General features: G+C 37.7%; 2 protein-coding genes across 2 annotated transcripts in view; one reads left to right on the top strand and one right to left on the bottom strand.

Annotated features, from left to right (window-relative positions):
* Positions 1-134: 134 nt before the first annotated feature.
* On the top strand, positions 135-12,658 carry LOC117329455 (WW domain-binding protein 4-like). The gene is made up of 9 exons (XM_033887405.1): positions 135-263; positions 2,160-2,232; positions 2,846-2,908; positions 4,106-4,177; positions 4,479-4,563; positions 4,697-4,837; positions 6,576-6,667; positions 10,093-10,235; positions 10,889-12,658. Coding segments are annotated over exons 1-9 (930 nt in total). The 5' UTR covers positions 135-261; the 3' UTR covers positions 11,148-12,658.
* A 3,903-nt stretch (positions 12,659-16,561) lies between these two features.
* Positions 16,562-19,162, bottom strand: part of LOC117329454 (P protein-like) — a 37,122-nt gene continuing 34,521 nt past the window's right edge. Inside the window, exon 20 of the mRNA XM_033887404.1 lies at positions 16,562-19,018. Within this exon, the coding sequence (XP_033743295.1) occupies positions 18,934-19,018 (85 nt within the window). The 3' untranslated portion in view covers positions 16,562-18,933. The remainder of the gene's footprint in view (positions 19,019-19,162) is intronic.

The following is a 19,162-nucleotide window of genomic DNA, read 5'->3' as shown; positions in this document are numbered from 1 at the left end:
TCTGAAGAAGACGCATTCGTGACCAATCAACGCCAGGATAACAACAGGGTCCATAAAAGGTATGTTCGTGCCACCTTCGGGTTTATTCGCGATTTTCCGTTTGTATACAAAACGGAATTAGCCGAACATGAGATGCAATAAATTATATTATCGTTTGAGCATGCGTCGGTTTGTAAACTTCCGACATGTGTTTCAGTTGTTTCGCTTTGATCTGACAAGCAGTTTAGTACCAAGAGAAGTTGTCAAGAAGATTTCACTGAAATGTGCGTATCGCCGCTTCAAAAAACACCTTAAATTATGATCGTGTTAGAACTTTAGTCCACCAAACACGAAATTAAGCACTCTGTGGCTCACCAATGTATGTGACAGCATCTACAGTAACGTTACTTTTAGCTGTTCTGTACCGGTAAATACCCCCCCCCCCCCCCTCTCTCTCTCTCTCTCTCTCTCTCTCTCACTAAAACGACCTCTCGCCAAAAACTTTATAATAATCTATGTTTGAATATGTCATGATGTGTAGAGAATGGAAACAGTTTGAGAGGCAAAGTCAAAAGCATAAAGCATATTGAGACCCATTTATATAATTCCCTAATTGTATAGTCATGTTTCTCTGATAGTATGTAGGACATGCATAGATGTTTGTGTAAGAGGGGTGGGAAACTGCACAGCGAGAATGGGGGTTGGAACCGGGGCCTCCGAATGCTAGCTGGATGCTCTGCCAGTTGAGCTGCCTGGTCACCGATGATCGAGCCGGTCCAGTTCCGCTACACTCTTCGAAACCCTCCCTTTTTGACCCCCGAAGACCTTACAACTCACAACCCAGGTTTGGGTATCTCCTTGTAAAGTATTCACCTCACTTGAAACAAGGTTTGGTCACAGGCACCAAACGTAAGAGGAGCGGGAAAATGCAAGGGAAGACCAGGGTTCTGACCCAGACCTCTGAACATCAGCCGGTTGCTCAACAAATTGAGCTACCTGGTCGCTGATGGTCGACCCAGTCCAGTTCTGCTACATACGTACGCCCCTGCTGATAGAGAGTACAAGTACAAATGTCGGGAGTATTATATAGGTCGCTGGTGGGGATTATTTCTCTATAATAGCCATGCATGTGGTAGGATGTACCATAGGCACTTGTATCTGGTAATTTACACCAATAGTTAAAATCCAATACCCTCAATATGTACTTTACTGTACATATCAAGGATATTGGACTTTAACTCTTGGTGTTAATTACCAGATACAAGTGCCTATACAATGTATATATATATATATATATATATGTGTGTGTGTGTGGATTTACATATGCTTGGACTATGAGAGGTTTCCAGTGCAATATCAAAGTTAACATGGGCAGGATAATCTTTCATTGGCCTTAGATGTGTTTTCTGTTGTCTGTTAGAATTGGCACCCACCTAAATGCCCATTGAGGGATGTATAGGATCTCATATGTGTCTGACAGTCAATTAGGGAGGACTGAACATTGTGTTTTCCCTCTCCATTTACACTTATTACAGACTTTCTTGCTAGTGACACTTCCATATGCAAGGTTGATGGAAATTGTGATACACATTGTTGGAGGTTAACAAAAATGCCTGCATGGCTTGAGGTTTCTCTCATACCAGAGAGTATGTAGCATAAATGTGTCTGAGGTGACCTACTAGCTAAGTCTAGGAAGAATTTCTCTCTAGGCTATGGCATAGTAGGATACACTTATAGGGAACAAGAGGTCACTATAATACAAGCTTCAGCATAGGCAGGACTTTTTTCATTACTCCTACGTCGTAGTGCAATCATGAATTCCTATGATATTGCCACAATTGTGTGTTCAAAGTCAAAGTTGTTAAGATTGAATATCTAACACAAAAAAAAACAAAAAAAGCCAACAAAGTACAAAATCACCTATAGCTACAGGAACATACACTTATGTATGTATGTCCCTGCTATTTATACACAGCAAAATGAATTTGAAAATTTAAGTTTCCAGCATGTTTACTTTAAAGTGTTTTCTTTTATATTTGCTGAGAATACATATTTCATGTGCTGCTTATGCACATTATAATAATCTATGGCGATGCCTGATCATTTAGAACTTGTGTATAGGCTGATGTGTCCTGTCAATATTTGCTGTTTTTGTATATATGATGTTTTCCCTATTTCAGGGCGACCTATTGGAAATCACAACCAAAAAAGTTTTGCGACTTCTGCAAATGCTGGATTACAGACAATAAACCAGTATGTAACAATGTATTTATAGATATATACCAGTATATATAAACCAGCTAAACTAGCCAGGTATTTAAGCTTTCAATTACTGCTGATTGCCAGGTCTATTAAATAATACCTTGCTGCCAATCACATTTATAAGGTTCTGACAGCCAGTTAATTGGTGCATAAACACAATATCTCAAGTCGATAGTATCCTTTCTTCAATAAAGTAACAAAATCAAAATTTATTAACTTTTTTTTGCGTGTGTATTTTATTATTCTACAGATCAACTTTATACGAAAGATTTTTGGTAAAGAACAAAATGAGATGGATGCTTATTAACAAATGTAGGCCTGGTTCCAAAAGACTTCATACGCAGAGAAAGGGGCTTTTGTATATATGTGATCATGTCACGGTATCGGGTCGACCATCACTGCGCCATTGAAATGTTCTTTTTTAAGGCCGTGGATGTGGCGCTGCAGTAGAAGCTGGAGGTATTTCTGGCTAGGCAATTGGGTGCTGTAGATTGTGAGTTTGAGGTCGGTAAGACAGAGTCTTTAGAGTGTTGACCTCTGTACTGTTGGTTTTAATGTACATGTAAATATATTGTATAATTTGTATTTATTTTCATTTATTTAGAGTGTTGACTTCCATGAGAAAGGAAAAAAGCATCAAGAAAATGTAAAAAGGAAGATTGACGAGGTAAATATGAAATCAGGGAAGTATTTATATCACCCCTTGTAATATCATTCCTTACAACCTAGGGGACCACTCACTGACAAGGTCATAATGACAAGGTCACTGGCAAGGTCACCAATCAGTAGCCGATTACTGGGTATGTTACTTACCACACATGATTAGTACTGAGAAGTCCATCAGTTAGTTTCATTCATGGTGTTGAGACTTGCTAACAAGGATATAATTATTATTTATTTTTTTGAATTATATTGAAGGGTGGTCAGGTGGCACAGTAAAAACACATTTGCCTTTTACCAAGGTGGCAGAGATTTGATTTCCTGATCAAAAGTGATAAGGTATGGGGTCACCTGCCCGACCATATTTGGGTTTTCCCTGGGTACTCCAGTTTCCTCCCACAGTAAGACCCCTTGCACAGTCTATTGTTGCCAATAAGAGAGATTTATAAAATTAAGTTGATACAGCTTGTTCCACAATTGTTGTAAAATAAAGTTTGCATAAATTGTTTTGATATGTACATTTGAGCAATCTGATTAAAATACAGATGACCATTATATATAACGTACGTAGTGTATGATGATCAACTGTTTTTCATCCAGATTGACTTTGAATTTATTTTAAGGATGGAAGAGGGTGGAACAAAATGCATTATTGTAATAAGTTAATACAAATATTGAAATGTAAGATGAATTGTCTAATCAAAATGCAATTGACAGTGTACAATTTCATGTCATGGCAAAGACTACAAAGTTTGAAAGAAATTGGTTGAAAACTGAGGGTGAGCATTTACAGATGTGCCAGTAATTTTTGCAAAAATTGTTAAATAAAAATGTCGTTCAGGGATAGACAACTTCATTCATGGTTACAAAGTCTACTCATTTTCGAAGGGTTTGGGTGAAAATATAGGAGCAGATCTCTAGACAAATACTAAAATAAACAAAGGTCATTTTCAAAGATAGTCAATTAAAAATGCCTTTCAGGGAAACAATTATGTATAGTCATGACAAAGCATACTAAGTAACAAAGAGATCAATTAATAAATTTAGGAGATCTCCTGACAAGTAAAAGTTTACACCAGATTGACAAACAGACAACACCATACCATGATACTCTCATGAAACTTTCAAACCAATCACTTGATGTGACTGATTAAATGGACCATACAATGTTTGATATGCATTATAATTATGGTTTTGTTTGCAGGTGAGGAAAAAAAGTACAAAGGATGCAGAGAAAAGAGAAGAGGCAGAAGATGATTTTCGGAAAATGGAGGAGGTACTAGAGTGTTAACATCTTCCAGTACATATCATTCTGTTCACTAGCTGATCATCGAAAAAACATTGAAAACATTGAAAATTACTCAATTAAGCTAACATCTCAAGATCTTGATAGAACTTTTAAAAGATGGATTATGTTTGGAAGATATTATGTATTTTAGTGTTGTTTTTCTGTTTTGATGTGTCATTTTGCAGCAAAACGTAATGTAACCCAATAGTTAAAAAAGCTAAAATAGAAGTATAGAAAAATTAAAGTATTACTTCTACACATCTACTATGAAACTTAAAAATGTATTTAGGCTGCACTTGAAGCGTTTAAGAAAGACCTCGCAGAGAATCCTGAGTTAGCGGCCCAGTACAGTGCAAAGGTCAAGGCAGCTAAAGGTAGGTAAATATGTATTCAATGATATTTGAATAATTAATTTGTAACTAGATAATGTGGATGATATTAATTCAGTATTCCAGAGTAGAAACATATTCAGTAATACTGTAACATTCATATTATCCACAATTTTAGAAAAAGAGGATCAATTGAAGAAAGAAGTTGAGGAAGAAATGAAACCAGAGAAAGAGGAAACTCAACCTGAAGAGGCTGGGGAATGGTTAGAGGCGAAATCTCCTGAGGGATACTCCTACTACTGGCACACCATCACACAGGGTAATGTCACACACCACTACACAGGGTAATATCACTCACCATCACACAGGGTAATGTCACACACCATCACACAGGGTAATGTCACACACCATCACACAGGGTAATATCACACACCATCACACAGGGTAATGTCACACACCACTACACAGGGTAATATCACTCACCATCACACAGGGTAATGTCACACACCATCACACAGGGTAATGTCACACACCATCACACAGGGTAATGTCACACACCACCACACAGGGTAATGTCACACACGGTAATATCACACACCATCACGCAGGGTAATGTCACACACCATCACACAGGGTAATGTCACACACCATCACACAGGGTAATGTCACACACCACCACACAGGGTAATGTCACACACGGTAATATCACACACCATCACACAGGGTAATATCACACCCCATCACACAGGGTAATGTCACACACCATCACACAGGGTAATGTCACACACCATCACACAGGGTAATGTCACACACCACCACACAGGGTAATGTCACACAGGGTAATGTCACACACCATCACACAGGGTAATGTCACACACCATCACACTGGGTAATGTCACACACCATCACACAGGGTAATGTCACACACCGTCACACAGGGTAATGTCACACACCACCACACTGTAATGTCACACACCATCACACAGGATAATGTCACACACCATCACACAGGGTAATGTCACACACCATCACACATGGTAATGTCACACACCATCACACAGGGTAATGTCACACACCATCACACAGGGTAATGTCACACACCACCACACAGGGTAATGTCACACACCATCACACAGGGTAATGTCACACACCATCACACATGGTAATGTCACACACCATCACACAGGGTAATGTCACACACCATCACACAGGGTAATGTCACACACCACCACACAGGGTAATGTCACACACCATCACACAGGGTAATGTCACACACCACCACACAGGGTAATGTCACACACCATCACACAGTGTAATGTCACACATCACCACACAGGGTAATGTCACACACCATCACACAGGGTAATGTCACACACCACCACACAGTGTAATGTCACACACCATCACACAGGGTAATGTCACACACCACCACACAGGGTAATGTCACACACCATCACACAGTGTAATGTCACACATCACCACACAGGGTAATGTCACTCACCATCACACAGGGTAATGTCACACACCATCACACAGTGTAATGTCACACACCATCACACAGGGTAATGTCACACACTATCACACAGGGTAATGTCACACACCATCACACAGGGTAATGTCACACACCACCACACAGGGTAATGTCACACACCATCACACAGTGTAATGTCACACATCACCACACAGGGTAATGTCACACACCATCACACAGGGTAATGTCACACACCATCACACAGTGTAATGTCACACACCATCACACAGGGTAATGTCACACACTATCACACAGGGTAATGTCACACACCATCACACAGGGTAATGTCACACATCACCACACAGGGTAATTTCACCTCCACACAAGATTATGTAACCATCACACAGATTAATTTCACACTTTTCATAATCTGTGATCTTTTCTTAATAATAGAAACAAGAAAAAGATTGTAAACTGTCCTGACTGGCAATGTGAAGATTTGTCAGCGATCATAATATATAATGAAGTAGGATAGTATCCATGTCTCCATTACCTACTTACTCATAATTTCTGTCACTTGCTTTAGTGCCAGTGTGGGAGGCACCAGAAAAGTTTGTGTCCTTGGAGGAACAGAAGCAAAGAGAAGAAGAAAAGGCTAAGGAAGAAAGTCAACAACAGGTGCTAATGTTTACTGTATAGGGACTAATAATAATGAAATACATTTCTTTAGTTTCATGTCAATTTAATATGTATAAAAATTGGATGCCATTCTTATTCGCAGAAAGCCTCCTCTGTTATTTTCCAGAATTATCAATGTTAAAATAGTAAGCTATATATATGGTCCCAAATCAGCTTTTTCTAAACTTAACGTTTACATAGCAGGGTGTGCTTGATTGGGGAAAAATAAAGTACTAAACTTTTACATAGAGGTGTGTGCTTAACTAAGGATAGATATGGTAATAAACTTTTACATAGGGGAGTGTTCTTAACTGAGGATTAATATGGTACTAAACTTTTACATAGGGGTGTGTGCTTTACTACGGATAGATATGGTAATAAACTTTTACATAGGGGAGTGTTCTTAACTGAGGATTAATATGATACTAAACTTTTACATAGGGGTGTGTGCTTTACTGAGGATTAATATGGTACTAAACTTTTACATAGGGGAGTGTTCTTAACTGAGGATAAATATGGTACTAAACTTTTACATAGGGGTGTGTGCTTAACTGAGGATTAATATGGTACTAAACATTTACATAGGGGTGTGTGCTTAACTGAGGATTAATATGGTACTAAACTTTTACATAGGGGAGTGTTCTTAACTGAGGATTAATATGGTACTAAACTTTTACATAGGGGTGTGTGCTTTACTACGGATAGATATGGTAATAAACTTTTACATAGAGGTGTGTGCTTAACTAAGGATAGATATGGTACTAAACTTTTACATAGGGGAGTGTTCTTAACTGAGGATTAATATGGTACTAAACTTTTACATAGGGGTGTGTGCTTTACTGAGGATTAATATGGTACTAAACTTTTACATAGGGGTGTGTGCTTTACTGAGGATTAATATGGTACTAAACTTTTACATAGAGGTGTGTGCTTTACTGAGGATTAATATGGTACTAAACTTTTACATAGGGGTGTGTTCTTAACTGAGGATAGATATGGTACTCAACTTTTACATCAGGGAGTGTTCTTAACTGAGGATAAATATGGTACTAAACTTTTACATAGGGGTGTGTGCTTAACTGAGGATTAATATGGTACTAAACTTTTACATAGGGGTGTGTGCTTTACTACGGATAGATATGGTAATAAACTTTTACATAGGGGAGTGTTCTTAACTGAGGATTAATATGATACTAAACTTTTACATAGGGGTGTGTGCTTTACTGAGGATTAATATGGTACTAAACTTTTACATCAGGGAGTGTTCTTAACTGAGGATAAATATGGTACTAAACTTTTACATAGGGGTGTGTTCTTAACTGAGGATTAATATGGTACTAAACTTTTACATCAGGGAGTGTTCTTAACTAAGGATAGATATGGTACTAAACTTTTACATAGGGGTGTGTGCTTTACTGAGGATTAATATGGTACTAAACTTTTACATAGGGGTGTGTGCTTAACTGAGGATTAATATGGTACTAAACTTTTACATAGAGGTGTGTGCTTAACTGAGGATAGATATGGTACTAAACTTTTACATAGGGGTGTGTGCTTAACTGAGGATTAATATGGTACTAAACTTTTACATAGGGGTGTGTGCTTAACTGAGGATAGATATGGTACTAAACTTTTACATAGAGGTGTGTGCTTAACTGAGGATTAATATGGTACTAAACTTTTACATAGAGGTGTGTGCTTAACTGAGGATAGATATGGTACTAAACTTTTACATAGAGGTGTGTGCTTAACTGAGGATTAATATGGTACTAAACTTTTACATAGAGGTGTGTGCTTAACTGAGGATAGATATGGTACTAAACTTTTACATAGAGGTGTGTGCTTAACTGAGGATAGATATGGTACATGTACTGAACTTTTATATAGCAGAGTTTGCTTAACTGAGGATAAATGCAGTACTACACATGTTAACCCTGGGTTAGAAATTCGTGCCAAGTCTCTTTGCTTTTTCTGTTTCAACAACTCTTCAGGAAGATTTTTTTTCTTGCTATCAGGTCACATTGTAAGTTGTATATTCACAAAAATAGATATTTCACCTGTCAGGAAGGTAATATATCATAATATGTATTGATGTTGTCAACCTTACCTAGTTATGTTTTGTATATCCAAGCAATGTTAACTTACTGTGTAACTGTATACACTAGGATTGTCTGTTTTGATACCTGTATACACTAGGATTGTCTGTTTTGATACATGTATACACTAGGATTGTCTGTTTTGATACCTGTATACACTAGGATTGTCTGTTTTGATACCTGTATACACTGGAATTGTCTATTTTGATACCTGTATACACTGGGATTGTCTGTTTTGATACCTGTATACACTGGGATTGTATATGTTGATACCTGTATACACAGGGATTGTCTGTTTTGATACCTGTATAAACTGGAATTGTCTGTTTTGATACCTGTATACACTAGGATTGTCTGTTTTGATACCTGTATACACTGGAATTGTCTGTTTTGATACCTGTATACACTGGAATTGTCTGTTTTGATACCTGTATACACTGGAATTGTCTGTTTTGATACCTGTATACACTGGAATTGTCTGTTTTGATACCTGTATACACTAGGATTGTCTGTTTTGATACCTGTATACACTGGGATTGTATATGTTGATACCTGTATACACAGGGATTGTCTGTTTTGATACCTGTATACACTGGAATTGTCTGTTTTGATACCTGTATACACTGGAATTGTCTGTTTTGATACCTGTATACACTGGGATTGTCTGTTTTGATACCTGTATACACTGGGATTGTCTGTTTTGATACCTGTATACACTGGAATTGTCTGTTTTGATACCTGTATACACTGGAATTGTCTGTTTTGATACCTGTATACACTGGGATTGTCTGTTTTGATACCTGTATGCACTGGAATTGTCTGTTTTGATACCTGTATACACTGGAATTGTCTGTTTTGATACCTGTATACACTAGGATTGTCTGTTTTGATACCTGTATACACTAGGATTGTCTGTTTTGATACCTGTATACACTAGGATTGTCTGTTTTGATACCTGTATACACTGGGATTGTCTGTTTTGATACCTGTATACACTGGAATTGTCTGTTTTGATACCTGTATACACTGGAATTGTCTGTTTTGATACCTGTAAACACTGGAATTGTCTGTTTTGATACCTGTATACACTGGAATTGTCTGTTTTGATACCTGTGTACACTCGGATTGTCTGTTTTGATACCTGTATACACTAGGATTGTCTATTTTGATACCTGTATACACTGGAATTGTCTGTTTTGATACCTGTATACACTGGGATTGTCTGTTTTGATACCTGTATACACTGGAATTGTCTGTTTTGATACCTGTATACACTGGGATTGTCTGTTTTTATACCTGTATAATCATTGTAATCATTGTAACCCTTAGTTACCTGAGGAGGACCCTGTAGAACCAGTGTATACCTCGGCATCCAATGTCGACACAGAGGCATTGCTTGGTATGAGTTTTGGACCTCAGCCCCACCAGCCTGTCAAGCATGTGTATGGATCTTGGGTCACGACCTCTGACACGTGAGTAATGCTTCACAGCAGTTATCTGTATCAATTCCGGCCCCTACAGTCCACCAAACACGCCAATGAATCTTACAGGGATTTTGGTTCCTTTGTATCAACAATTTTTCTTCTTTTAAAGGCCTGTAGATATTTGGTATTTTGTAGCTTTGCTATGAAAACACTTTCTCAAGATTTTATTAAAAATGTGAAAGTGAAATATATATTGAATCTTCCAATTAAGCCCCACAAGGAGTAGAGTAATGGTATCTAATGGATTTTAGTGTTAGTTTTCTTGCTATTAAGTTTGACCCTTATTAAAGCTCACACAGCTGTGTGTATATTTCTATATATTTTATATGTATACATATTGTTGTACTGATTACCTAATTACCTTACTAGCTAACATGGTTCATCAGCACTTGGAAATGTCTTGGAATTTGATCAAAATACCTTCTTCAAAAATCCTCGAATTTATATGTTTGATTTTGAAATAAACTATAATGGAAGATGAATGAAGTCACAACAAAATTATGATATTTATTCACTCCCTGTGTTGCAATTGCTATTTACAACTGATTCTTGTATGCACTACAAAATTGCTTCTTTGACTGGAATAAGACTAATATAATTTTGTTTATGTAAATCTGACAATTTTTGTTGTGTGTAACCAGGACCGAGTTTGAAGCTGAACCACCGGTTCCCCAGGAACCTCTCCCAGTGAACTGTATACCCCTCCCTGGAGAATGTGAAGCACCCCCAGACGAGTCCTCAGATCAACCCTCAGACCAGCAACCAAAACCCAAAAAGGACAAATTCAAGGAGAAAAAAGTTGCCTCCCTTGGAGGAGCTCAAGGGGAAGCCGTTGCTTTTAAAAAGAGAAAAATTGCATCAGGAGCAAGGAATGTTCGGCGTCGAGATGAAGATGATTGACATACATATTTCTGTAGTTGGGTTTTAATACGAATTGATGACCTAGAACTTCATGTACATCATGTACACAGTACATATGTCGTTAAATTACCTCAAGTGACAATGACCACTCTGTAACTATACCTACAACACTGTATCAGTTTTAGAGATTTGGAAAGGTGGGTAACAACCAGGGGATACTCTTGATGTTTAGATCTGTAAGACATAACGATCAAATAGTTAAGCTCCCTGAAATGTCTTGTGTTTTAATATGGACACTGAGCACAGAGTATGTGTATTTTACTGGGGTAATTCCTGTGAGGTAGTTCTTGTTATGTATTTATAACTAATATGTATGCACTGTATGGAGTCTGACACCGTGGAGTACAGAGCCTTGGATACAACACGGAATCCACATCAACATTATGGCTTGATGAACTTATTTATATAAGTGTCAAGAGTTGTTAAGAGCTTAAAGAGACTAGACTAGTTGTGAACTATTAAAACAATCGATTGATTGCATGTGTTTGAATTTTACCCACTAGAAACTATATCTATTTGTTAAAACATGTCAACAACAAAAAATCGAGTGAAAGCAGATGATGTTTCCAAATAAATGTGATCAAACTTACCCTGATCCTGTTGTCAATGATTCCTATTCTTAGTTTCCCCTAATCTTCAATCACTGTGCATACTGGATGTGATGCAGGTAAGGGATCTATGGAACTACACCTGGTTATACTTTGGTGGTCATCAATGTTAAAGCTCAAAGGTCACACTGTACGATTTTGATGTCCCTTGAGGTCACACTGTACGATTTTGATGTCCCTTGAGCCGTTGTACAGATTTAGTTCATATTCACACCATAACATCACCACATGATATGCCTCCAATTATATATTGGTGGTCATCAAGTTCAAAGGTCGCAACTGACCACTTTAACATTAAAAATCCCGTGTTTAAGATATGTCTTAAACCTGTGGTCAGATTTAGTTCATATTCAATGTAACATCATGTATAGCATCAAATTCTATACTTGATCAGATTAACGAGTCTAACAGAGTATGTATGTTTTACCAGGGTATTTATACAAGTCTAAAACAATCCATGTCAGCATAAATTCCACTACATGCTTCTAACGAAATGTTAGGTAAGGGAGGATCCCATACAATTTTGAAGTATGGAAAGTATACTAGCGGAAAAAAGAAACGCAACTGTATTTTCGAAAGTTATGATTTTACATCATTCATTGATGATGTGATCATGGTGTGTGTTTCTCGATTATTTCATCATTACTGAATACATTTTGATGATTTTTGTTGTCCTATAACAGACGGTGTTTGCACGAATAGTGTTAAAACAAGAGTACACCAAGCCGTTTCCTGGTCCGAATCAGTAGCGTGTGTGTCCACCCCTGGCATCAGTCACTGCTCTTACTCTCCTTAACATTGACTTCATCAAGGTGTTTATTAAATAACCATTTGAGGGATATTATTCCACGGCTGAATAAAAACCTGCATGAGTTGAGCGACCTTATATGTTTAGTTTGTTTTTGTTTAACATCCTATTAACAGCCATGGTCATTTAAGGACCTGCCAGGTTTTGGAGGTGGAGGAAAGCCGGAGTAACCGGAGAAAAAACAACAACACCGGCCTACGGTCAGAACTAGGCAACTGCCCTACGCAGGTTTCAAACTCCAACCCAGAGGTGGAGGGCTAATGATAATATGTCGGGACACCATAACCACTCTGCCACCGCTGCCCCGCGATGTTATATGGGACGTTGACACGCTTCCCAACCTTTTTTTGTCTAGCTCGTCCCACAAATGCTCGATTGGGACCTATCTACATTGTATGGTGGCCAATCAAGAACTGAACGTTGTTTTGAGCCAGAAAGTCACGACAAACCCTAGCAACATGGGTTCTCGCGTTGTACTGTTGCAACGTAAGGTTACATTGATAGATAAGAAGAACGTGTTGTCTCGAAGACCTGATCCTGATGTCTTACTGTTTTTAAGATTACCATAGATAACCACGAGAGGAGTTTTCACGGGTCCCCGTGATTTCGTGTACGCCGCACCCGGTCCCGGACCCGATCCCCGTACCAGGAATATTGATGTTATTTTTTTTCTCAACAACGACTTAATGAATAAATCTCATGTTTTTCTTGTAAATCCTTTCATGGTCCCGTGATTTCGTGTACGCCGCACCCGGTCCCGGACCCGATCCCCGTACCAGGAATATTGATGTTATTTTTTTTCTCAACAACGACTTAATGAATAAATCTCATGTTTTTCTTGTAAATCCAGATTTATATTTCCAAAATCTGACATCTAAAATGAAATGGAAGTTATACAAACAATTTTAGTAATCGTCGATTTACATTTTTCAGGGTGTGATTTTGTGTACGCCGCACTCAACCGTGAAAAATTACGGTTTTTGGCTGTTTATTCGTAAACAAGGGTTAATGTTTATGATATTTTCGATTCCATACTTCAAGTAAACCTAGTTGTTGATACAAATATAAGTTTTAATTACAAATAATACTTATTTTATTTCAAATCTTGCCTTTTTTGAGATCGCGGCGATGATCACGGGAGTTTTTGTTTACGCCCGGTCCCGTACCAAGGGCAGACTACTCTTTAAAAATGTAAACCTGACTTATCACTGACACATCTATTATGAAACCATGCATACCTAACTTGAGAAGGGGACCTAAGATTAGCCCTACCCTGTAAGCTACCCTTAACTTGTTTCTCTGTTTGATTCCTCTTAAACACCGATGACGGATTACTATCACTAGAACTAACTGATTTAACCTGCTTTAAAACGGATGGAAAAGTCCTCCTATAATCATTCCCATCTATGCCATTCCCGTGGACCCTAGGGACAAAAATAGTCTCATCACCTATGTACTGAATAAACCTGTAAGTAACAGTCCCCTTCTTCGTCATATACATTCTACGCTGAAAGTTTTTGGAACCTTTAGTATCGCCCTTCCCTTCACTTATGTAATAAGTACGTTTCCGCATTTTTGGATTTGCTTTAGGAATTCCATGACCACCCTTATTAACCCAAAAATACAAATCTAATGAATTTAATGAGTACATAATATATAATTGTGAATTAAACACAGTTCAGCAAATTAAATCAATGTCGTACTATATTCCACTGATCATTTTGTATACTTCAATCAAAGATTGATATGCTTGTATTTGTATAGATACCATGCAGATTGCACTTGGTGCATAACTATTCATAAATATTCGTATTATACACAATATTAAGTGGTTTTTTTTTTACTTTTTCACTTTTGTAATTTTCGCGGAATCTTTAACTAACATCACTAAAAATCGTCCGATCTAATTGATTACTAATGTATCTAGAATAAAAGTCATGTATAATATCTGGTATTACACAATACACGCTACTCATAAAAAAATATAAACCAGTAGTCCTAGCACGGTGGATCGGGAGTAGTCTGCCCTTGGTACGGGACCGGGCGTAAACAAAAACTCCCGTGATCATCGCCGCGATCTCAAAAAAGGCAAGATTTGAAATAAAATGAGTATTATTTGTAATTAAAACTTATATTTGTATCAACAACTAGGTTTACTTGAAGTATGGAATCGAAAATATCATAAACATTAACCCTTGTTTACGAATAAACAGCCAAATACCGTAATTTTTCACGGTTGAGTGCGGCGTACACAAAATCACACCCTGAAAAATGTAAATCGACGATAACTAAAGTTGTAGGTATTACTGCCATTTCATTTTAAATGTCAGATTTTGGAAATATAAATCTGGATTTACAAGAAAAACATGAGATTTATTCATTAAGTCGTTGTCGAGAAAGAAATTAATATCAATATTCCTGGTACGGGGATCGGGTCCGGGACCGGGTGCGGCGTACACGAAATCACGGGGACCGTTTTCACGCCTTGAGATATCCCTGCCCATACTATAACAGACCCTTCTCCGAATCTGTCGCTTTATGTTACGCAAACGTCAGAATATCGAATATCACCACGACGTCGATAGATACGTTGTCGTCCATCTGACATATAACGTGTAAAGTGAGACTCGTCAGTGAACAACACGTGTCTCCAATGTGCCAGACGAAACCGATTAGGTGCATGTGCACGCAGCCACTCCATTCGACTTAGGCGTCGCCTCTGCGTAACTGGCGGACTAACATAGGGACGTCGTGTCCTTCATGAAACACCCGCAACCGATTCCTAACCGTCCTTAGCAACACTGACGAGTCATAGAAGGACGAAACGGCTGTATGACTGACGTGTCCTAGAAGGGCTGAATGGTGTCCCCAACATCACAGACGAGTCCTACAATGACGACATAGCTGTATGGTATCCCTAACATCACTGACGAGTCCTAGAAGGACGAAACAGCTGTATGGTGTCCCTAACATCACTGACGAGTCCTAGAAGGACGAAACAGCTGTATGGTGTCCCTAACATCACTGACGAGTCCTAGAAGGACGACACAGCTGTATGGTGTCCCTAACATCACTGACGAGTCCTAGAAGGACGACACAGCTGTATGGTGTCCCTAACATCGATGACTAATCATAGAAGGACGACACAGCTGTATGGTGTCCCTAACATCACTGACGAGTCCTAGAAGGACGACACAGCTGTATGGTGTCCCTAACATCACTGACGAGTCCTAGAAGGACGAAACAGCTGTATGGTGTCCCTAACATCACTGACGAGTCCTAGAAGGACGATACAGCTGTATGGTGTCCCTAATATCACTGACGAGTCCTAGAAGGACGACACAGCTGTATGATGTCCCTATCATCACTGACGAGTCCTAGAAGGACGACACAGCTGTATGGTGTCCCTAACATCACTGACGAGTCCTAGAAGGACGACACAGCTGTATGGTGTCCCTAACATCGATGACTAATCATAGAAGGACGGAACAGCTGTATGGTGCAGTGTAACACATTTTGGCTGTATTGTCTGCAACTCTCTGAGTACCTTTCAAGACGGAAAATGTCAAAGGTAAAAACATAAAGACGACACGATTTCAATTCTACCTGCCATTCTTCAAGGTCCAGAACCAGTAAGTATTTCCTTTTCCCAGTCTGTCATTCACATTTAGCTACATTGACTAACGACTTTGTATTGTCATATCCCCGGGTTCATGAACGTTTATAAAGTTAAGGAAACTTATGAAATTGAAATAAAAGAATTTCCTAAAGTTAAGAAATATTGATGAAACTAGGACCAGACAAATAATCAAAGGAACAAGGAAACAGCCGAACAAGTATTCACCAATAATAACGACTTTTGTTTTCCATTGAAACATGTTAATCTGCTACAGCACACTGGAGTAGGGGTACGTAATTTCTAATGGTGGTGGAATATAGGTTACTGGAGAAAACAAAACAAAAAAAACCAACAAGGGTACAATTTCTGTTCAAATTTATTCTTTTTGAAACGGAAAAGCGGGAGTAAGATATTTTATACATTAAAACATCGATAATCACAATTTAGTCATAATTCATGCATGAAACACATATACCAGATAATTACATTCTTTGACCACTGTCTGTTCACAGGGCGAAAAACACGGCAAGCATTTATTGCGCAAGATAAAAAAAAATATATATATAAATCGTATGCACCAAGAAAAATATGAATATATATTGAACGCACATGTCTTTACAGTAAAGCATTGCACGAAATTCTGCTAAACGTAAACTACATGTACATTTCGTAACTGACATCACAATACACCAATGAACAATTTATTAAATCCTTCCGTAACCTACACAAATTCAAATTCATTTTATTCTCTTTTCACAAACACAGATCATTAAGTTTATAACCATTGTCATAATATATCTGCATACATTTTGCTTTGTGTACTAGACTGGAGTCATTTACATAATCAACTAGTTGCATAAATTGGTTGTGTCTATTTTAGAATGTCTTCTTTTTCTTTACGACAAGTATAATGTCTTTTTCTGTATTGATATTCATAACCATGTACCTGGTAACTATTCAATTTTGGAGGAATAACGAAATGGACGAATGAATGGTGATTTAGGGGTAAACTTCACAACATTCTAACTACACATACCATGAGAATATATCGTAATTGTATGAATTATATAAGACCTAACGAATTATTTATCATCTATCGCTGACAACAAAGGATTTTATTTTCAAAAAAAAAAATATACATACAAAAAAAAAAAAAATATATATATAATAACAATTTCAATTGTCAAGTAGTAATAACGACAGTACAGAATCACAATCTAGACCCTATAATAACAATTTTAGGTATTTGTGTAAGTAAAATTAAACTTAAAAGCAACATTGAAAAATTATGCGCCATGACACAAATAATTTACATGTTTTGATGTCGTGGCCATGTTAAGAAACATATCCGATATCCATTGTGACAGACAAGTACTTTACCTGTAACAACTACGGATCTTATACATACTGTCGACTAGTTGAGCATCAGGAGATCAAGCTAATGATGTTAATAAATAGTAAACAGCACTAAATATGGCACATTTCCTGGATATCTCTGGCGACATAACAGATATAGCCTGAATACTGAAAGACTCATTAGTGAAAGAGCATAGATACGCATGCGTCATACGTGTTGGCGAGGGTTCAAGCGACTAAAGTTTATAATCAACAATAGTGAAAGTATAAACTTCTAAAACACACATGGATATTTCTAACACCCTACTTTTGATGAAACTAGAACTGTCGTCCGGGGGGCCAATTCATACCCAAATAATTTCTGATATATATATTCAGCTTAGTTGTTTAAAAGATGATCATCGTTTTTGTATGTCTTACGAAGTTGATAATTTAGCAATTATAATCATAATGCTTGCATTTGAATTGTCAATGTGACATTTATCCATGGGATGGCAGCTGATATGAAAAGTGATAACTTGTATCTATGAGTAATGTCTATAATAATTCCTTGTGGTGGTCAGTTTATGTAAATATGATCCAATAGCCATCCCTTTCGATGGATTGGCGATTGCACACATTGTTGAAAACCATAATAGCTCATCATTTTTTCTCTTGATGAAGTATTTGCCATACAGTCTATGTTGAAGTTATTGAGCGGAAACCGTTTCGGAAAATCTACAATGGGCCGTGATTCCGTAAAAACATGCGAGTAAATATCGCAATAAACCTTCCTCCGAAGTTTTGAATTAAGTCGTTAAAATACTCGAGTTCTGGAGAAGAAAAAAGGTTACTAATGTACAAAAAAGGGGAGATCATTTAACCTGCTATATGTTACTCATATTTACAATGTGTAAGTATTATTGCCAGGAAGTTTCATTGGAATTCCCTCAGTAGTTTAGGAGGAGTAGCCAGTACTTCGTTGTGTCTACAGACGAATAACCTCCTCCCCTTCCCCAACTTCGTATTTATATAAAAGAATACTATATAACGGTCAAGGTCACATATAAGATCTCTCTCTCTCTCTCTCTCTCTCTCTCTCTCTCTCTCTCTCTCTCTCTCTCTCTCTCTCTCTCATATTTATATGTATTGAAATATTGAGGACAGCAGTTCTCACAGACATTCAATATAAATATGTATATCGAGTATTATTGTGCAAAAAATATTCTCAGCAAAGTATAACTTAATCAATTATATTCAGATGACGTATTATTTCCACAACATATGAGCTAACTAATCTCAAAATACGTCCAGGACACGAGTAATCTGGACAGCATACTCCTTATTTGTCTAAATTATTCCAAAGTCGAGAACATAATTGTCCACATCACTAAGTTAGTGCCATTCAAAGGCGATGTGGCACACTGCTAGGTACGCCATCGCCACAATGTTGGTTACTATCATCATCGGGAACCCGACCCTGTAACAGAACAGACAGAGAAGTTAATACGCTGATAGTTAAGTGGGTGAAAACGAAACCTTGCACTAGGCAGAAGCATGCAGGCGGTAAACTAGTTATAATCTTATTTTACATTTCGTTCAGTAAAGGCATCGAACAATCCCC

The sequence above is a fragment of the Pecten maximus genome, chromosome 6 (genome assembly GCF_902652985.1).
Source record: "Pecten maximus chromosome 6, xPecMax1.1, whole genome shotgun sequence".
NCBI classification, from domain to species: Eukaryota; Metazoa; Mollusca; class Bivalvia; order Pectinida; family Pectinidae; genus Pecten; species Pecten maximus.
Note: the sequence above shows the minus strand (reverse complement) of the source record. Positions and strands in the feature narration are given on the sequence as shown.